General features: G+C 35.3%; 1 protein-coding gene across 2 annotated transcripts; it reads right to left on the bottom strand.

Annotated features, from left to right (window-relative positions):
* Window positions 1-1900: 1900 nt before the first annotated feature.
* Window positions 1901-21107, bottom strand: LOC123867201 (alaserpin-like). Of its 2 annotated transcripts, none has more exons than XM_045909124.1 (9): window positions 21058-21104; window positions 17136-17230; window positions 16619-16762; window positions 15548-15751; window positions 15373-15471; window positions 3932-4072; window positions 3408-3617; window positions 2505-2652; window positions 1901-2291 (listed from the first exon to the last, which is right to left on the bottom strand). In XM_045909124.1, exons 1-9 carry the CDS (start codon window positions 21077-21079, stop codon window positions 2155-2157), a joined length of 1200 nt encoding a protein of 399 aa, XP_045765080.1. In that variant the 5' UTR covers window positions 21080-21104; the 3' UTR covers window positions 1901-2154. The 2 variants fall into 2 exon arrangements, with proteins under 2 accessions (XP_045765080.1, XP_045765079.1); XM_045909123.1 differs by having other exon boundaries at window positions 1902-2291; window positions 17136-17233; window positions 21058-21107.
* Between the last annotated feature and the right edge of the window lie 1710 nt (window positions 21108-22817).

Here is a 22817-nt window from a genome sequence, read left to right as displayed (position 1 = left end):
GTGTGGGGATGCCGTTCAATTATTCTGAAGTCTCAACCTCTATTGGTTCTTCGAGCTATGTGCCTCGTCCAGTGTCACTTCAGGTTAGCAATGCATTGAGCTATTTAAAGTTACTTATTCTGGTTTTTCTACGGCAGCGTCACTTCTTCTTGTTAAACTTGGTTTTTTCAAAAGACAGCACCTAACTGACTGGAAACTTTTGAAATGCAGGAGAATTCAAAGATTACCTTGAACAAGTTTGCACCGAACACTAAGATACTGGATGTAATTAATAAAGAGAGAACTCATGTCCATTATCAGCGGAGAACGCTCAATTTATTTGAACACATATCTATAGAGAGGGGCCTAGTTTTCCCAAGATTAGTGTTAGAAGGAAGTATTCCAGGCAACAGAGTTCCAAGCCACCAAAGTTGCCAGTTGTTGGACGATATAAGTGCATGAACAGGGCTTCGTTAATGAATTGGCTTTAGATAGAAAAGCTTTTCGCGTGATGGCCACCAATTTTCGTTCGACCATACTGAGCTCTCTCCTGTGAGTGATTCTAAACACTCTTAGAGGATTTATTAAGAGTTCATGTCTCGGGGTCATTCACCACCGCCTTATTTTGTCTTTAGGAACTGAGATACTATTAACGAAAAGACTGGATAGGTAGGATAATTACTAATGATCTTATCTTAAATAGATTACGTGTGTTAAGTGTCTCGAAAGTTTTTATGACTCCAATTTTGGTAGACACGTTTATAAAATGTATTTTGTCAAGGTCAAGGTCCTGTGATTACGAAATAATGTTTTTATTCTAAGTCGAGTGCCAAATAGGTTATCGCTAACGGATGAGATCTCGTTTCCACTCGTTTCATACAATCGTAGTTCCAATTTCATTTGAATGTTAAGCAACCAAAGTCCATGAAATTTTGCAGACATATTCAAGAAACTAATATCTATGTCTGTGGTTTTCCAGATTTCTGTTAAAATATTCGGTTTCAAAGTTACGCGGTCTTAAAATTTTCATACAAATCTTTGAGCCCCTGTAATTTTAAAACTACATATTTTTAGAAAAATCTAAAACACCACAGACACAGATATTAGTTTCTAGAATATGTCTGCAAAATTTCATGGACTTTGGTTGCTTAACATTCAAATGAAATTGGAACTACGATTGTATGAAACGAGTGGAAACGAGTGACGGAGAGAGCCCTGTTAATATTATAATGCCTTTAGGCATTTACCTGTACCTACGAGTACCTATATTTTATAAAGTTAAGGCCTCTCAGTAACTGACTCATGAACATTTTGCATTTTGCTAACATTTTGCACAGATGTTCCTTTATAATGAAGACATTTAACCAGTCCAGATTCTTCAAAATTCTACCTGGATAGGGAATGAAGCGAGAACATTTTCACTGAGTGAAGCCGCGGGCAGTTGTTAGTATGTAGTTTTATTTAGCAAATCGAATGTCGGAAAAAAAATCCGAGTACGGAACCCTCGGTGCGCGAGTCTGACTCGCACTTGACCGGTTTTTTAAAAGCTAGCGTCAAATAGTCACTTTATTGCTGATTTGGTCGAAAAGGTGGATTTTTGATTAGATAAATAATTAGATTACATAATTAGTTGCATAAAAAACAAATTAAGAGAATATCCACAGAGATAAGATCCCTCCATTGAGAAGATTGCATTTTGACTTTACAATATTTACCTACACTAGAGGAAGTTTTCAAACAAATTTTACTGCGTAACACAATATCTGAGTCCCTAAACTGAAATTATGAACTGCGTGTACGTATGTTTATAATTTTTGATAACTTAATGAGATAAAATAAAACACGTGTATTGAAATCATTACTGTTTAATGAAATTAATAAATAATTAAATTTATTATTCTCATGATAATTTTTCATAATTTTGATTTTGGAGTAACTTGTTTTGCATGATAAAATAATTATAATACTTATAAAAAAATTGCAAAAAAATACATTTTTCCTTTATAATATTTTGTGCAAAGTATAATACAAGAAGTAGGTACATTAAAAACTTTCATTGATCTAGACTGTGATTTAGAGCTAGCGATAAGAAATTATATTCCATAAACCTAGTGATAAATTTTTAACTACAGCTGATGAAATCATTATGTTATTAAATTGCTATTAGGTAAATACTTAGGAAGAGTAGTAGGCTCCATTGAATAAGGTATATTGGCTTCCACGTAGGTAAAAGAAGAATGGGTGGTCGCATATAAATCTGATGACTTGAGGTTGAAAACCTACTGATGTAATGTATGATCCTACTCCAAATTCTGTAAAAAATATGTGTAGTTCAGATAAATTTTAAAAAATTTCAATAAAGAATTAAAAATAAATTAAATCATAACTTAATTAAATGAATAAGTTTGATTTATAATATTATAATTAACTAAAAGGTGCCAAACCTTCGACTTTCAAAAAGAGGTTTAGGGAGGCTATACAAATAAATGTAAGTAGGTAGGTATGTGTAATCATTATCTACTAACCGTTAGCAGCAGCCGCTTCAGCACCCTCCTCATTGACTTCTATGAAAGCTTTCTGTTTAGCCGAGTCTATGGCTAAACAATCAGCAGTGCCTTTTAGAAGGTTAGATAACTTAGCTCTGTCTGGATCAAACATTCTCTTCACATTCATCTAAAAGACAAAAAGTTGACAGATTATGAATGAAGATTATGTGACTATTTTAATTCTGCTTATTTGAAAACAATTTACGGTGCCAATTATTACGCCGCAAGTCGTACGAACCGTTTAGGTACTTTTCATATTATTGTTTGTGACTACACATTGGCACCTCATTGTCACCGACTCCAAAAAATGATATAATAGAACTACATTTACTCTTGTATACTTATGTAATATATTCGATAGTAAATTAAAATATTTTTTCTTTTTAGCATTTGTGGTTACTGTCGAGTTTTTATTTTACAATTATTTAATTTATTTAAATATTTTATTTAACTATTACAAGCCCCACTGTATTAAAATATGCTATGTCTTGTTATAAACCTACTGTTTCTAAGCTATTACACTGATTGCGAGCAATTGACTAATCCATTGAGGAACTCTGTTTTCCATATCCATCAGATCTTCACCAAACTAAAATAGGAGCACCCCTGAAGTATATCACCTACCAAACAAAAAAACAAATCAAAATTGGTTCATATTTGGCGGAGAAATTCTTCTTTTTTTGAAATCGGTTAACAACTCAAAAACCAGAAGTCGCATCCGGAGGTTTTCTGGAATTTACTCTGATTTGAATTGTCTAAGTATACTACCAGCCTAAAATATAGGTTTAGGTACAGCAATATTTAGGAGACAAGTCCAGGTTAGGAATATTAGTAGTTAGGAAGTTAGTATTACATCCAATATGACTACCGACTACTACTCACTTTTGTAAGTATTTCTATAAGATCGGTGGTCGTTTCAATTTTAAACTGAGGTAGGTATAGTTCGACTTCAGTTTCATACATATTTTCTAGTGCTTTCTCTATAACGTTAGGGTCTTTAAGTATTTCTTGAACTTCGTTGCTATCCTGCATGTTTAGGGGAAGCACAATCACAAGAGATGATTCATCGCCTTCGTATGGTATTTCGATAATCTGAAAATGCATAGTGGAAAAGAATATGAGAATAAGAAATTGAACCCTTACCTGATAACTACGTGTATTTTAAAATAACTTGCATCTATATCTACAAATAGCGTTTTTTTTTCCATCGAGATTTTGTCTGTCTATTAAGTCTCACGAGAGGGGCTCCTTTGAGACTTTATAAAAATCCGGCTTCATTTCTTGTCTTAATTATAAAGGGTTCCTCTACTTTTAAGCTTTTTGGTTTATTTGGATCAAAATTACCTAGCTCACAAGAAGCTGAGGCTTAGTGCAAAAGTTAGCTATTATGTTAATAAAATACCCACCTGAGATTTCAGTTCGTTACTCTGTGCATATCTGAAGTCTCCTTTTCTGTACATCATACGAACTTGGGTTGTGGCATCCTTGTTTACATGGAACGTGTAGTCTAGGGTACGACTTTTATCAAACTGGTACTTCCAAATACCCTATAAAATAAGATGGATGCAACGTTAAATAAAGATAACTTTTATACCGTAAAAGAAAGCGAAACAAATCTATAATGGTACAAACGAAAAAATTATCTCCTTCAGTATGTGATGGTACGGTGTGATCGTCTATACTAGTGGTTAAGATTAGGCATTATGAAGAGATAAATAAGAAATAAACTCAGCTGAATTATAGAAACACCTAGGTATTTAAAGTCATGAGTTATTCACAAGTAATTAATTGGTACAGTACGTTGGGTGAACACGTAGACTTCTCGACCAGCTAACAGGTTTACACGGATTGAATTATAAAAAATTAATGTAAAATTTCAACTCCTCAAAATAGATATAATGAGTGGAGAGATTTGCTAATTTAGAACGTCCTGTTAGTGTGGAAAATCAGTTGATACGTGTATTTGCCTTATTTAGGCCATCGGTTTGAGACCAACCGGCATTCCTCAAGCACGGGGGGAGCCCTACACTGAAATCTCAGTCTTTTAGCATTGTTATCGGGGCACAGCACTTGGACTCTCCTATTTCGCTGCGAAGCGTTTTCAATTTGCCTAGGTACGGAAACCTAGGTTCTTTTCAATGAGCTCTGGGCTCGCCCCAAAACCATGGTATTTTTGTATATTTATATATTTGTTTGATTGATTGTCAATAAATTGGCCAATTTATTAGTTCGGAGAGTCCAGCTGTATAAAGACATGACGTGTTTGCTTTGTGCCGGAATCTCGCTGCTGGTACGTCACCAATCAACCATGTACCATATAATATCAAGCAAAGGAATTACAAAGTACAGCAAAACTAGTATTTTTATCTATTCAAAAACTCGGTGATTCACAAATTCAGCTGGCGTCGGTTTTAACAGATAATGTTACCTAAAATGCTGTTTGGGAAAGATCGGTACACCATAAAAAAAAAGGTACCTACCTGCCTCGCCATCTGTCCTCCGGAGGCAGCGTGTATTCCATTGTCTCGTTCAGGGTATTTTAGTAGGTAGATGAAATTTAGCTGTTACTCGAAAGTATCCTCGACAAGGTCCCTTTAAGGTGTCTTTAGCCTGGGATTCGAACCCAGCCAACCCTATTATCTTTAGTAGTGGAGAGCATTCTTGGTATATTAGTACTAATCGTTTTGTGATAATAAAAGTATAAGGAAAAACCATCGTGAGAATTTCACATAATGGTATAAAATACCATATGATGAAGGTAAACTTGATCGAGAGTTCTCTATGAAGTCCGCGCTCAGTAGTGAGCCGGTGAAAGCTGTTCATGTTGATGAAGACGATGTTTATACCGCGGTAGCTAGTAGTTTATAGCACACCACCTTATTTTAGCTATTGAGTAATTTTTCTACCAAATCTATAATTGTAACGACAAGTGTCATTCCATCAGACTGCATTAGACTGCTAATTCAATTTTATTCCCTATTTAATGCTGAATAAGAGCTAGTATTATAAATAGGTGCACTGCTGAAAAAAAAACCTAACCTAATTTTTACTTAATAATAGGAATTGTGATTGGTAAATAGGTCATATGAGAAAATCTTAATATTGGAGCTCAAGTTAGTTCGATACATGGTTTCTTCGTATCTTTGGCTTTGTTAATATTACAATACGATAGTCTAGCCTCCAAACAAATTGAATCTCCATTATTAAATGTCTAGGAAAATGTATCTAAATATAGCAAATAAAAGATGATAGTTATACCCAAGTGCATTTATTTCTGGTAAATAATTGTTTATTTACTCATACAGTTGAGTATTTAGAAAAAAAGAAGAGAAACTGAATTTATTATTTAGACTGGGAATTAAGTAACTTTATTACATTAATTAATTCCCGGCCGAATATTTGCTTCCTAAGCCATACTAATTATTGAAAGGGAAAAGCAAATATTCAAACAAAAAAACCCTTTCGGCTTTATATAATATTATGTACACCATTTTATCTAAAATACACACATGCCCACATAATCAATAGAGATATTATCTATAATTCTTACTTCTATAATAAAGTAAATTTTAAGGACACACATTATGCGTAAATTATAATATATTCATTATTTATTCTAGATATATTTGAATCCTAGTTCCACAAAGAGAAATGTCCCATTTCTATAATTTTGGATGCAAATCTAATAGTTATACACAATATTGTAACACCTCCTAATATCCAAATAATAATATCATCTCTAATTTAGTTTGTAAAATAATTCTTTACTCAAGATTTTTGGAACTGATTTTCAAATAATCTAGTTTAAAATTAAATGTAAATTAGTACATCACCATATATCAGCTTCTGCTGGCCCGGATACACACTATTTTATTCTATTTATAATTTTTCTATTATTAACTATACAATTGCAATATATTTCTACACTTAATTAATATTCACTGTTAGGCTCTACTGCACGTTGAGCCAGACCTCAATCGAATGTTCCTCTCGGTCCCCCAGTGTAGACTTAAAACGTCCACACGGATATCTTTGTCCACGCCCATGATCTGAAATGCAAAAAAAAAACCAGCGAAATTTCGGTTTCTGATTGGTTCACTCTTGCGCACAGAATTACCCTGGCTGATGGCTAATTGGCTGAAAATAAAATGTATTTCAAACATCCCTTAATGGGCCGTACCTTTTGCTTTCTCACGCTCTTGCCTTGTCTAGACCACTCTTATAACACGTGATTACAATTTTGTACACTTGTAGAGATTTCTAAGTTAAAATTTACGACTTTTATCTAATTTATGACCGACCCTAACGCAATTTAGCTTTAGAGCAATTTATTTTGCCCTTTTTGTTTTTTATACTTCCTTTCCTACAATTACTCAGAATCTTAACTAATTTATTTCTTTTCGTGCGAGATTTTTGTTTTTAAGAGCAAGGCTTCAAATTTCCGACAGTCATAAAACCTTATGACGGATGGCAAGGCCATCTCACGCTCCCCCAAAATAGATTTTTAATACACGCAGCTCCTTTTGTCCCTGCAGCTGTGCTAGTCGTTTCAAAATATATTTTTCCCCTTATCTGTATTAGAATGCTAGTATCAAACCTCCTACGCCTATCTATTATACCCTCGGGCATGACCATAACTATTTAACTCAGGTATCTCTTTGTTTAGTGTACCCCAAACTACCTGTTTTCTGTCCCTTTTAATACTCTAGTTTTACCTATCCTTCTAGTTATCTACATAGTACCTAAACAAATGAATGGCATTGTAGTTACCCTTAACTTTACCAGTATGAACGTCTATTAATGTATATACATTATTATATGGAACTGCCCCTATTATGTACGGTCCTTCATATAAGCGCATGAATTTTTTTGTCAACTTTTTATCCGCATCTGACTTCGTAAAAGTCTTAAGTTTCACTAAATCTCCGATTTCGAATTGTATTAACTTATGATTTTTGTTATAATGTAATTGTCTACTTTCGGCCGCCTTATCCATGTTTTGTCGTGCCTGCTGTCGAATCTGTTCTAACGATTCACCCTGTAAGTCTGCCCTCACCGATGAGTCAGTGTTGAAATCAGTCGATAGCAGAGTACGTTTTCCATATATAATCTCGTTTGGCGAATATCCCGTTGTAGTATGTATTACCTGATTGTAACAATCTTCTATATCCGATAATAGATCTACCCATGAACGATGTGATTTGTCGCAATACGTCCTGAATAATCTACCTAACTCTTTATTAACCCTCTCTGTCGAATTTGGCCGCGGATTTCTAACAGATGTGTGCGTTAATTCGATACCTAGTTGGCGAATACCTAACTCGAAAACTTTTGAAGTAAAATTCGCGCCTCTGTCTGAACATAATGTCTTAATTGTGACCTGCTTATGAAACTTTTTTACACAAGTTAAAGTAGCCTTCCCACTAGCCTGGCGTAGTGGGTATAGTCTGATTAACTTACTATAAGCATCTTGCATTACGAATATGTATTTAAAACCAAATCGTCCTGCCGGTAAAGGTCCAAAAATATCGCAAAAAACTCTCTCCCCTATTTCCTTCGCTATTACAGTTTTTATCGGCCCCGTGTGCGTTTCCAAAGCATGCTTTGACTTTTGACATGCCTCGCAAGCTCTTACAACACGACCTATTATACGAGACATATTTGGGAAATAATATTGACGTTTCATCAGAGCATAAACCTTGTATCGCCCGAAATGACCTACTTCTTCATGTATGCTAACTATCAAATCCCTTAGTATGTTCTCGGGAACATATAACCTTAAGATATCCCCTTTTATGTCTCTTCTATAAAGAATCCCTTCTTTAAGCACGTAGTACTTTGATTCAGAAGTGTCTGCTGTTTGCACGCGTCTAATTATCTCACTAACAGTCTTGTCGCGACTTTGATAACTACCTATCTCTCTCCATCGCTCCCGCACTAATCGTCCTAATGATGTTTTAAATAGATTCATTTCAGGCCCCGTGGCCTTGTTAGTTAATACATCAGTGGTCCCCTTTAAGTGTCGAGACAATACGTCTGCTACAATGTTTAGTTTACCTTTCACATGTTCGACTGTGTAATTAAATCGCCCTATATAATGTACCCAACGTATCATCCTAGCGCTCAATAGTTTGCACGTCTGCAAGAAAATCAGACTTTTATGATCAGTCCTAATGACTAAATTCGCTCCTCTCAAATATGTTTCAAACTTTGACAAACTGAAAATGATGGCCCATAGTTCTTGTTCAGTAACTGTCCATTTGCGTTCTGTCTCTGTCAATGCTTTACTACAGAACCCTAATATTTGTTCTTCACCAGCTTCATTCAATTGATAGACATAACCCGAAACCCCCAAATTACTGCTATCGGTTTGTAAATAATAAGTTCCCTTAGGATCTGGGTGTACAAGAAGTATAGTGTCTATAAACAATTTCTTGACCCTTTCAAAACAATCGTTAATTTCCTCTGTCCATGACCATTTCGTATTTTGTTTTAATAGGTCACACAGTGGTTTAACCTCTTCGCTATATTTTGAAATAAATCTTCTGAAATAATTTATTAATCCCAGAAATCCTCGTAATTGTTTTATAGTCCGAGGTATAGGGAAGTCTAATATGGCTTTAACCCGTTCAGGATCCATACGTACCCCGTTAGTATTTACTATGTGTCCTAACAACTTTACCTCTACACATAAGAACCGACACTTCTCTAACCTTCCAGTTAAACCTGCGGTTTCTAATTTATCTAACACTCGATCTAAATGTTCTAAGTGTAACTTTATGTCCCCCGTAGTGAATATGACTATGTCGTCTAAATAGTTTACGCAAAACTCTCGTACTCCTACTAGGATATAATCCATTGCTCTCGAAAACCCTGCTACAGAAGTCTTTAATCCTTGAGGTAAAACATTATAAGTATACGTCTTCCCCATGAACGAGAACCCAGTATACTTCCTAGAATCTTTATGCAAAGGTATTTGAAAATAGGCATTATTCAAATCAATTAAACTGATATAATTTACTCCATGAAAGGATTGTAAAATCTCAGATGTGAGTGGAGGCGCGCCCGCGTCACCTACCATTTTCTTATTCAACTCTCGTGCGTCCAATAAGAGTCTTATTGACCCATCTCGTTTCTTTGTGAAAGTGAGAGGACTACAGTAAGGAGTCGCTTCCTGTCTGATCACGCCTAGTTTTTCTAACTCTTCTAATTCGGTTTTTACCTGTTCTCTATACGCCAAAGGTACCGGATAACTGTGTTTTACAAAAGGTGTTTCGTCTAATAGCTCAATAACGTGTTCGTACTTGTTTGTCAAACCTAAACCTTCCGTAAATACCTTACAGTGTTTGTTTAACACAGGTAGTAATAATTCCTTTTGTTCATTACTTAAGTTCGCGTCATCTAATTTTAATCCCTTAAATTTCTCATTATCTAAATTCATGTCTGATACACTTTGTTCCACTGGCCTAGAGTTTTGATTTAATATTAAATTAATCGTGGCTGCGTTCGTCTCTCCCCCTAACCTTTCGATTTTGCAGTCCGAATTCAGCCTAACACAAGACCTAACGCCCATATGTTCAATAGTCAAAGTGTGTTCACCATTACAGTTCACTATTCCTTTTACCCGCTCTAACCAATCGTATCCTAGAATCAATGACCTAGGAAGACGTCGCATAACTAGTACAGGTGCTTCAACTAAAGTACTACCTAACTGAAACTCTATTAGCACTAACCGATTTGTGCTTTCACTTCGCGATCCAAACGCGCCTTGTATTTGAATTGCTGGAATAGCGATCTCTGGCAATGTCCCATGTTCTCTTAGAATAGAGTCGTACAATTCCCTAGTTATTCCACTAATCTGACTTCCCGTATCTATGAGTGCACTCATACTTCTTCCATACAGTCTAACACATACTTCAGGTAACCTAGGTAAAGAATAATCAACACTCACATCGGTTTGTTCATCTAATTCATGATACATTGTGTACACATTCAAACCTCTCCTCATACAAGTTTCACAAGTCACGCCTAACTCATTACACTCTGTTACATTTTCAAACTGGTTTTCCAATAAGATTCCTATACTCCTAAATTCAAATTGACTACTATACTCGTTATAATCAACGCCGCCTCTTAATAACCGCTTAAGTCCCTTATCTCCGGTCCCCAAACTCTGTCCTGGCTTCCATCCACTATTAATTAAGATTCTATAGACTACACCTGTCCCTTCGTGATCTGAGGTCTTTCTGACGCCCGTGCCACACAAGACTAACTGACTTGACCTCGTTTGTGTTGGGCATTCTAGTTTTTTGATGAACCCTCCCCCACATTCTTAGACACAGTAAGATTCTCGCCCTCTTTCACGAACGTGATAGCCGGCCTAATTTGTTTAGATTCGGATACCGTAGGCCTGTTAAAGTTAACCCTAGAACCTAATCGACCACGATAGCCGCGTCCCCTCGTCGAATTTCCCCTAGCTCTCCAACTTCTTGTTGACATTGTTGCTACAATAGGTCGTCTCGATGATGACTCATTGTATCGTCTACCTCTGTAATTATTACTAACAGTACCTCTCGTAATTTGCCTAGGTTTTTCAACAATATTTTGCTCTATGTTTCGAAGAAATTTCGCTCCGTTCATGATGTTAACTTCTTCTGTTCTAGTAAACCATAATCGCTGTATATCTATAGCATAATGTCGCATAATAGAATTGACCAAATCTCTCTCACTAAACGCAATAGTTAATGACTGCATTGATTCTGCTTGCTCAGCAAAATGTTCGGACATCGACATTCCCGAATCGCTTGAATATACCGCATTAATCAATTTATATCTTATAGATTCCTGAATTTGTTCGGTCCAATAATTTCGTCTAAAATCAATCTCGAAGTCAGCGAACGTAGTCCAGCCCTTCGAATACAAGTCCATAACCTTCCGAGCATGCCCCGAGATGCAACCTAACGCTATATCTATTTCGCGATCTAATCCATTTACCGCCCTTATATATTTCTTTAATCGTTTTAGAAAAACGATGGGGTTAGTGAATGGTTTTCCGTCGAAATTTGGTTTAGTTACTGACGGCTGTACAACATATAAATTCCGGGTCTCAGATAATGTACTTGTGCTCGCGGTTTCAAGATTCGACCCCTGCCTATCAGATTTTTCATTTTCATTAATCCCGTTCGACTCGTGTGAAGAAATGCTCGCGATTTCATTTGAACCGGTATTTGAATTTAACTGTTGTAATTTTGCTTCGAATTCGGTGATTTTTTTCAAAATCAACTCTAATGTAGCATTCCCTAAGGTCGTTGTTTGTTCGCTCGATTCTACGGTACTAACATCGCTTTGCCCCGCACCTACTTGCTTTGTTCTACGTCCCTTCCTACCTGAAGACATCTTTTTTTTTCAATTTGACCCTATTTCTTTTACCTACCCAAGTGCCAACTTAAATTTTATTTGAATAACTTTCATAAGTCGCGAAGCCGTATTTTTAATACTAATATATTACTGATACTAATTGCAATCACATGTTTGGGTCTGCTTCGATTATATGTATTCTCAGAGTTTGAAAAAAATTAAGTCTGAGAAATAAGCAAGGAATAATAGCTCGATCTCTGTAGTATCTTCTGAAAACCTGTAAATTTTACATTTATAAGACATACAGCTTATTTCTGCTCTCCTGCTCCCCCTATACATAAATAAATGTAAATGTACAACATATAAATATAAAACAACATGCAGTGTGTCCTTAAAACTTATAATTTATAAATAGCAATGTAAGTTTATAAATTTTTCTCTCTCAAATACCCAATCACAATTTCTACGTTGTGTTATTTTTATGTTAATGTAAATCTAGTCATATCGTTATTTCGAATACGTACATAGATCCCTGGTCACTCGGCATCAAATTTCTGTGATGGTACGGTGTGATCGTCTATACTAGTGGTTAAGATTAGGCATTATGAAGAGATAAATAAGAAATAAACTCAGCTGAATTATAGAAACACCTAGGTATTTAAAGTCATGAGTTATTCACAAGTAATTAATTGGTACAGTACGTTGGGTGAACACGTAGACTTCTCGACCAGCTAACAGGTTTACACGGATTGAATTATAAAAAATTAATGTAAAATTTCAACTCCTCAAAATAGATATAATGAGTGGAGAGATTTGCTAATTTAGAACGTCCTGTTAGTGTGGAAAATCAGTTGATACGTGTATTTGCCTTATTTAGGCCATCGGTTTGAGACCAACCGGCATTCCTCAAGCACGGGGGGAGCCCTACACTGAAATCTCAGTCTTTTAGCATTGTTATCGGGGCACAGCACTTGGACTCTCCTATTTCGCTGCGAAGCGTTTTCAATTTGCCTAGGTACGGAAACCTAGGTTCTTTTCAATGAGCTCTGGGCTCGCCCCAAAACCATGGTATTTTTGTATATTTATATATTTGTTTGATTGATTGTCAATAAATTGGCCAATTTATTAGTTCGGAGAGTCCAGCTGTATAAAGACATGACGTGTTTGCTTTGTGCCGGAATCTCGCTGCTGGTACGTCACCAATCAACCATGTACCATATAATATCAAGCAAAGGAATTACAAAGTACAGCAAAACTAGTATTTTTATCTATTCAAAAACTCGGTGATTCACAAATTCAGCTGGCGTCGGTTTTAACAGATAATGTTACCTAAAATGCTGTTTGGGAAAGATCGGTACACCATAAAAAAAAAGGTACCTACCTGCCTCGCCATCTGTCCTCCGGAGGCAGCGTGTATTCCATTGTCTCGTTCAGGGTATTTTAGTAGGTAGATGAAATTTAGCTGTTACTCGAAAGTATCCTCGACAAGGTCCCTTTAAGGTGTCTTTAGCCTGGGATTCGAACCCAGCCAACCCTATTATCTTTAGTAGTGGAGAGCATTCTTGGTATATTAGTACTAATCGTTTTGTGATAATAAAAGTATAAGGAAAAACCATCGTGAGAATTTCACATAATGGTATAAAATACCATATGATGAAGGTAAACTTGATCGAGAGTTCTCTATGAAGTCCGCGCTCAGTAGTGAGCCGGTGAAAGCTGTTCATGTTGATGAAGACGATGTTTATACCGCGGTAGCTAGTAGTTTATAGCACACCACCTTATTTTAGCTATTGAGTAATTTTTCTACCAAATCTATAATTGTAACGACAAGTGTCATTCCATCAGACTGCATTAGACTGCTAATTCAATTTTATTCCCTATTTAATGCTGAATAAGAGCTAGTATTATAAATAGGTGCACTGCTGAAAAAAAAACCTAACCTAATTTTTACTTAATAATAGGAATTGTGATTGGTAAATAGGTCATATGAGAAAATCTTAATATTGGAGCTCAAGTTAGTTCGATACATGGTTTCTTCGTATCTTTGGCTTTGTTAATATTACAATACGATAGTCTAGCCTCCAAACAAATTGAATCTCCATTATTAAATGTCTAGGAAAATGTATCTAAATATAGCAAATAAAAGATGATAGTTATACCCAAGTGCATTTATTTCTGGTAAATAATTGTTTATTTACTCATACAGTTGAGTATTTAGAAAAAAAGAAGAGAAACTGAATTTATTATTTAGACTGGGAATTAAGTAACTTTATTACATTAATTAATTCCCGGCCGAATATTTGCTTCCTAAGCCATACTAATTATTGAAAGGGAAAAGCAAATATTCAAACAAAAAAACCCTTTCGGCTTTATATAATATTATGTACACCATTTTATCTAAAATACACACATGCCCACATAATCAATAGAGATATTATCTATAATTCTTACTTCTATAATAAAGTAAATTTTAAGGACACACATTATGCGTAAATTATAATATATTCATTATTTATTCTAGATATATTTGAATCCTAGTTCCACAAAGAGAAATGTCCCATTTCTATAATTTTGGATGCAAATCTAATAGTTATACACAATATTGTAACACCTCCTAATATCCAAATAATAATATCATCTCTAATTTAGTTTGTAAAATAATTCTTTACTCAAGATTTTTGGAACTGATTTTCAAATAATCTAGTTTAAAATTAAATGTAAATTAGTACATCACCATATATCAGCTTCTGCTGGCCCGGATACACACTATTTTATTCTATTTATAATTTTTCTATTATTAACTATACAATTGCAATATATTTCTACACTTAATTAATATTCACTGTTAGGCTCTACTGCACGTTGAGCCAGACCTCAATCGAATGTTCCTCTCGGTCCCCCAGTGTAGACTTAAAACGTCCACACGGATATCTTTGTCCACGCCCATGATCTGAAATGCAAAAAAAAAACCAGCGAAATTTCGGTTTCTGATTGGTTCACTCTTGCGCACAGAATTACCCTGGCTGATGGCTAATTGGCTGAAAATAAAATGTATTTCAAACATCCCTTAATGGGCCGTACCTTTTGCTTTCTCACGCTCTTGCCTTGTCTAGACCACTCTTATAACACGTGATTACAATTTTGTACACTTGTAGAGATTTCTAAGTTAAAATTTACGACTTTTATCTAATTTATGACCGACCCTAACGCAATTTAGCTTTAGAGCAATTTATTTTGCCCTTTTTGTTTTTTATACTTCCTTTCCTACAATTACTCAGAATCTTAACTAATTTATTTCTTTTCGTGCGAGATTTTTGTTTTTAAGAGCAAGGCTTCAAATTTCCGACAGTCATAAAACCTTATGACGGATGGCAAGGCCATCTCAAGTATAAGAGGTTGTATAAGAATACAAAAAGATACAATGTAAGAGAAAGAAAATTTACATTTATGTAGATGACTTTTTATAAAGTAAGTACTGCGTTTTGGATACCTTGAAATATATAGCGTTGACTAAAAGAGCCCTGGAGTCTGCAGTAAGGGATTCAGGATCAACTAAATCCTTAATACGGTTATTGGTCTGCTCTTCTACCTGTAATGATCAAATGCTTATTTCAATGTTCCTCTTAACATTAATATTTAATGGAATTTAAGTAAATATTATTTACCCAGGCGTTCACTTCATTTGCAGCATTTTCACTTTCTAGAAAATTTATGCTTTGAACTTCGGACCCGAAGATAGTTCGAGTGTCTTCAGCAAATTTATCGTTTAGTTCATATTTGTCAGCAACGTATATTTTACTTGCCGTCTTCAAGGTTATTCCTTTTAGGGCCCGTACTTTTGCATTCGCCAGAGAAAATACTTCTTTTGTCTGAAAGTAAAAAAGAAATATTATAGTAATAATAACTGTTTGTATTTTTTAAATTAATAAATAATATTTTGAAGACCATAATATTATATGAGGTGAGTGAGTTAGGTCTTGGGTTCAATTCCCGGCAGTATTAATTTAGAACTTAATAATATCTAAATTGAGTCTGGTCTGTTGGAAGATTTGACTTGGTTGACTATCCTACCCACCCTACCGACAAAGAAGTGCTACCGATTTAGCTAGCGATTTAACTTTTCGGTACGATGGAACTTACAAGGTGTAGGGGTTTAATCAAGTTATCATACCCCTTTTACGTTAGCTAGATCCCGTTTTAAGATTATGATGGTGAGATTACTTAAGGATTAACTTATCTAATGTATTATATGTATAAAAACATTCTCAGTCAAATAGTGTACACAAATGCATTTGTACACTAATTGCTTACGAGTAAATTATACTTTATTGTTATAATAATAAAGCACACTGTTATAATGCACGTGAGGTGAGCATTCAATGGCAAGCGGTATCAGATCCAATCGACAAAGAATGTTTTTTATACATTTATATTGATAGATGACGTGATAATTTTGTAACAACGTCACCTATCAACAATGTAATTGGTCTGCTAAACACATCTTTGGTCCACTCCGCTTATGTGAATATTGGGCCTTAGACACCTTATTTGGTACCTGCCTTTTTTTGCGGGGTTTGCAGCAGTGTGCGAATAGTACCTATATTATTAGTACCGCAATTAAGTAATTATTTTGTTTAAATAGGTACCTATATCACGATTTATTGACGGTCAGGTAACAATTTTCCCGGGATTTCCCCTACTAAATTATTCTGCTTGGTAACCAGTTATTTATTTACCGTGTTGTCATTGGGCATTCCAATTGTTTCCAGCAGTTCATCGTGTGCTTCGTCCACCGAGGCCAAGCTCAGCTGAGCGAGGGGCGTCAACACCGAGTATGCAGATAACACGAAACTCTTCCCTGAGTTTGCTTTTGCTACTTCCTGTCATATTTTAAAAAGAATAATCTTATGCTTTACCAAGGTGAACATTAAAATGATTAAACTGACCTACACTATCTTTGTACAAAATCAGTCTATTTTGATTTAAACAAATATTCCTGATGTATTAAATGAGCAAAACATTTCTATAATATATCTACCTTCAAAAGAAGAGAGCTATTTACTTTTTACCTTCTAGGCTGGCAAGCTCCACCTTAGGCTGTATCATCACCTACTATTTGGTGTGATTGCAGTCAAGCGCAAGACTATAATAATATCGTTAAAAAAATCCAAAACCTGATGTAATATGTAACTATGTATATTGGACGCGAGCAGTGTAAAAAAATAAATAAAATGAAATCAAAAAGAAACTTACAGTAAACATTCGTGCTGTTAATTTATTGTTACCTTCATAAAGAAGGTTTTCGAGTTCTTTTTCGTCGCCCGATGCCATTACGGCAAAAGCCAAAACTGCTGGAAAAGGTGATTGGCATTGATATAAATTATTTATTGTTGTAATAAAGGACCAATTTAGTAACCCTACAAACTGAACTCAAAAGTCTAGATCGTTGACAGTAGCGTCGGAGCCTTAGATACATAGTGACAGGTTACATTCAACTGTTGGGCAAAGGCACCTAGTGATAAATGTGTTTCTTTACCCAAGCCAAACATGAGCCAAACCTAAGTTGTCAAATATTTACCTAAACGTTCTTAGTAGCGTAGCAACTGGCCACTAGTTAAATCTGAAGGTTTTGTTAAACAAATTTATCTATCGCTGATCTACCAGCTTTTATTTTGTTTTTGTAATATTAGTCCAAATGGATTTCTAAACTGGACCAACAGTGGGGTGCATATGCAATCCCTTGTTTTCCTCGTTCTGGTACACCAAAAACCTTTGTTTTTAAGTAATCAAAAATATGCAGAGGTAAAATAAACTCCAAGAATATTTATATATGTACACTAGCTGATGCCCGCGACTTCGTTCCATAGATATAAATATTTTAAAATCCCGTGGGGACTCATTTGATTTTCCGGGATAAAAAGTAGCCTATATCCAGGATATAAATTATTCCTCCATTCCAAACAGCCAAATCTGTGTAGTAGTTTTTGCGTGAAAGAGTAACAAACATCCATACATCCATACCACAGTTTTACGATATACGAGTACTAATACAAAATTTCAATTAAAAATTCAATACAATTAAATAGGATTATTGCGTTCCGTCAACGTGTTGCCACACGAGTAGATAATATCCCACCAAAAACATTTCATGTAAAATGTTGCCAAGACTCACAAGTTCATAATGTTTTCACTTTTAAAAAGTTATGAGATCTCTAGTAGAGCCAAGCCCCTAGCTGAGCTTAGATTTGTGCTGGCCATGGGAGCTATCCCAAGTCCAAAGTATATAGTTTTTAAATGCTCTTGACTATATCACATTTATAACAATAAATAACAAATAACTCTACTTACAAGCTCTGATTCTACAAACCCTACATCTTGGTTAAAAAAGTACGCCTTGGCCGTTTACAGTTCGTGGATTTTTTATCTGAAATGATATTTAAGCCCAGAATAGCTTCTGCGACCACCACGAAGTACAATACAAATTAGTAATTGTCGAACAAACTATTCCTAATGGCCTTAAAATATGTTGTCATTTTATAGTTTTACGAACATTAAACGGCCAAGCCGTACTTTTTTACCAAGATTTAGGGTTTGTAGGATCAGAGCTTGTAAGTAGAGTTATTTGTTATTTATTGTTATAAATGTGATATAGTCAAGAGCATTTAAAAGCTATATACTTTGGACTTGGGATAGCTCCCATGGCCAGCACAAATCTAAGCTCAGCTAGGGGCTTGGCTCTACTAGAGATCTCATAACTTTTTAACAGTGAAAACATTATGAACTTGTGAGTCTTGGCAACATTTTACATGAAATGTTTTTGGTGGGATTTCATTTCTTTTTGACAGGTGCCTTAGATTTTGTTTTTTGATTTATTTCTTGTAGGTTCATCATTTTCATGGCCCACTCTCTATCGTTACCTCTTTTTTTAAAGCTTTTATTAAACTTGCAATGTACTCGTATGTAACTATGTTTGTTCGGGTGGAATCTTGCAACTCAATTTTTAAGCAGATATACCAAATTTCAGTCTTTTAGGACTTCAGGAAACACAGATAGTAGGTACGTTTGATAAATCTGCCACGGACATCTTATCCTGAAAACTTTAGTATTCGAGCAACAGATTTTACAGATATGCATCTCATATACGAGGGGATGAAGGGGGACCCGATTTCTTAATTTATCTGTTGTTCATAATTCTTGAAATTCCTACTTAATGCCAAATTTCAGGCTTCTAGGACTTCAGAAAGTAGCCTAGAATTTTTGACTAGAGGTTTTGAATGTCGATAAATCTGAAACTATAAAAGCGAGACAATTGATACTCAGTGCGTTTAATAAATATGCCAAGAACATCTTATCCTGAAAATATCAGCATTCTAGCGACAGAATTTACAGATTTGCTTTCCCCGTACAGAGGCGTAGAGGGGGGAAATTTCCAATTTCTTAATTTTTCTGTAGTTTGTATGCAATTTCTAGTCCACATACCAAATTTCAGTCTTCTAGAACTTTGGGAAGTACCCTAGAATTACAGACTAGAAGTTTTGACTGTCAATAAATCTGAAACTATAAAAGCTAGACAATTGATACTCAGTGCGTTTAATAAATCGGCCAAGGACATCTTATCCTGAAAATATCAGCATTCTAGCGACAGAATTTACAGATTTGCTTTTCCCATAAGAGGCGTAGAGGGGGGGAAATTTCCAATTTCTTAATTTTCCTGTAATTTGTATGCAATTTCTAGTCTACATACCAAATTTCAGTCTTCTAGGACTTCGGGAAGTACCCTAGAATTACAGACTAGAAGTTTTGACTGTCAATAAATCTGAAACTATAAAAGCTAGACAATTGATACTCAATGCGTTTAATATATCTGCCACGGACATCTTATCCTGAAAATATCAGCATTCTAGCGACAGAATTTACAGATTTGCTTTACCCATAAGAGGCGTAGAGGGGGGGAATTTCCAATTTCTTAATTTTCCTGTAGTTTGTATGCAATTTCTAGTCTACATACCAAATTTCAGTCTTCTAGGACTTCTGGAAGTACCTTAGAGGTTTTGAGTATAGGTTTTGATGATCATCAGTGAGGGACGAAAACGGCGTATTTTAGGTATCAATATATCTGTAACCATAAAAGATAGATATTTGATACTTAGTATATTTGGTAAATTTGCTGAGGACACCTTATACTGAAAATTTCAGCTTTCTAGCGTCATCCAGACCGAAGTTATGACGAGTCAAAAATACGGCGAAACACTTCGAGAAAAAGGTACGTAGCGCCCCGGCCGCCGTTTGGCTCGTCTTGGCGGGGGCACTACCGTGCCCCCTGATATCTACTCGCGTGGTGTTGCTGTGTACTGACAAAAAACCCACTTTGTGTAGGTACACTTGTCTAGGCAAACTTGTTTATAATAAATTACAATTAACTAGCGACCCGCCCCGGCTTCGCACGGGTAGCTTATTACTATTTTTGTAGGGATCTCTATTTTGTTTTTAAAAAATCATGTGTAACCTATGTCACGAAATACACTATTTTGAAAATCGGTGTGGTAAAGGTTTTAAAAGTAGTTTCAGAGATTACTACAAGCAAACTTGCAAACTTTATCTCTTTATAATATCAGTATAGATGTAAACTATAATTATCGAATGAGTCAGGATGTTGTATCTGAGTCGAATTGAGCTAAGAAGTATATTTTATGACATGATGATTAATATGATAATAATTAAATAATCTTTTCACCATGTTCTTAAATCTAAATAATATAGTAGGTATAAAAGAGAAATGTGACTGACTGGCTGACTGACTGATCTATCAACGCATAGCTCAAACTTGTGGTCGGATCGGGATGAAATTTGAAATGGATTTTTGAAAATTCAACCCCAAAGGCGGTAAAATAGAGATTAAAAATTTGTGTAGTCCACGCAGACGAAGTCACGGGCATAAGCCAGTTCATTCTGTAAATTTAAAAGTGCGTCAGTCTATCTGTAACCTTTTCATGCCTCAACCGCTGAATTGATTAATATTGACGTTTGGCACAGATAGCTTGGATTCTGTAAATACTTTTTATCCCAGAAATATCAGAGTTTTAAAAACGAACGAAGTCGCGGGCTACCGTATTTTTGGGATTGAAAAATTTCATCAGCCAGTCAAGATTTAATTAAAAAAAATTGTGAAACTTACAAAATAATATAAAAGTCTTCATTTTGTTTGACGACTCTACTCGCCGACTATCCAACACTAACTAGTTTTTTTAAGCACAGGTGATGTGCTTTAAATAAGTTACGATCATAATTCATTTTGTCGTACAAGTATTTTATTTGTTAGATTTTTCATTGAACAGCCACATAAGTGAAGAAAAAATCGTATTAGGTATACTAGAAGCTTGGAACGTTTGCAAGAGTCCATGTTACCACTAGAGTATGGAATTCCTGAATACGTTAAAATGAGTTTTCTTAACTTTACCCAGTACATATCTGTAACGAGTAGGTACCTATCTGTAACGTATAAATATAGTGAAAAACCTACCGCCTTTTTTGTTATAAGTACTTTTAGATACGTAAAAAAAAGAGTTCTAATAACCTGATTCTTTCGTTAGTAGAGGACCTAAGAAAGTCTTTTAAAATGAGCTGTGCCAGCTGAAGTCTAGATAGGTCGTTCCTTCATTCAGCTTCACTTACTCAACGTTCGTTTCACTAGCCAGCGGCTCACTCTGCACGTCACTTCCTCTGTTCCCGCCACACGTTAACTGGGTTCCAATGATTCAGGTTTTCCTTCACTCGTTTCTGGCTTTGCGCCTTACAAAAACATTATAGGTTTAGGATAGACAACATTGCGTGGAGTCTGTGTGAACAGATTCCATTATGGTCCACATTTGGCCTAACCTTTTTTACTAGTCTAATTAGTTTAACTGATTACCTAAGGAACTAAGGAATGAAACCAAGGCGCAGATTACTTACCTACTCAAATTCAAATTCAAATTTAAAATATTTTTATTCAATTAGACTTTTACAAGTTCTTTTGAATCGTCAAAAGCATCTACCACTGGTTCGGAATGCCTTTCCTACTTTCTATTGCAGTTATAACAACAAATAATAAAAATTTCAAAATGGCTGACATGAAAAAAAAACCAAAAAAGTAATGTTATTTCTTGTTTTATGGTACGGAACCCTTAGTGTGCGAGTTGGGCTTGCACTTGACCCATTTTTTTATTTTTTTAGTTTGTAGTGCGAGGTAAAATTTTTCATGCACGAATTGCGATATTGTGTATTGACTGCGACCACATTATAAACATGCTCGAGACGCCGAAAAATCGGTCAAGTGCGAGTCCAACTCACATAGGAAGGGTTCCGTACCATAATACAAGAAATAATGCTCTTTTTTATTTATTTTTTTCATGACGGCCATTTTGAAATTTTTATTGTTTGTTATTATAACGGCAATAAAAATACACATTCTGTGAAAATTTCAACTTTCTACCTATTACGGTTCATGAGATACAGCACGCTGATAGACAGACGGACAGACGGACAAGTAAGCGGATGACAGCGGAGGCTTAGTAATAAGGTCCCATGGGCATCTTTTGGGTTTAAAACCCAAAAAAAAGGCTCATATGCACGTGAGATCGAAACTGCGATGCAGTATATTGGAGTGGGATTTGTAGCGCTCGTACGCTGAAACTATTGAGTCTACAAAAAAAGGTGACTACACAAATTGTAGGAAATTGTCTCCAGTTTAATTGTTACATGCCATTTTTATCGTAAAATGAGTGGGAAAAAAGTTATCGTGAAAAAACTGTTTTTGGGCGCCATTTTTCCAAGATGGTGGCGCGAGCGGCAAAGGTACGAGGTGGCAAAATAAAAATTCGGAAAGAGCACATCGAAATCTATAAAACCACCAATTTGCATAACATTCTGAAAACTTTCCATCTCATATTACAGAAT

This window comes from Maniola jurtina, chromosome 7, assembly GCF_905333055.1.
Source record: "Maniola jurtina chromosome 7, ilManJurt1.1, whole genome shotgun sequence".
NCBI classification, from domain to species: domain Eukaryota; kingdom Metazoa; phylum Arthropoda; class Insecta; order Lepidoptera; family Nymphalidae; genus Maniola; species Maniola jurtina.
Note: the sequence above shows the minus strand (reverse complement) of the source record. Positions and strands in the feature narration are given on the sequence as shown.

Coding starts and splice junctions, on each gene's coding strand:
- LOC123867201 (XM_045909123.1), bottom strand. CDS start 21,079: ATGAAGACTTTTATATTATTTT. Junction 17,234..21,057: donor GAAGACTTTTATATTATTTT/GTAAGTTTCACA, acceptor CACCTTTTCCAG/CAGTTTTGGCTTTTGCCGTA. Junction 16,763..17,135: donor TAACAGCACGAATGTTTACT/GTAAGTTTCTTT, acceptor AAAATATGACAG/GAAGTAGCAAAAGCAAACTC.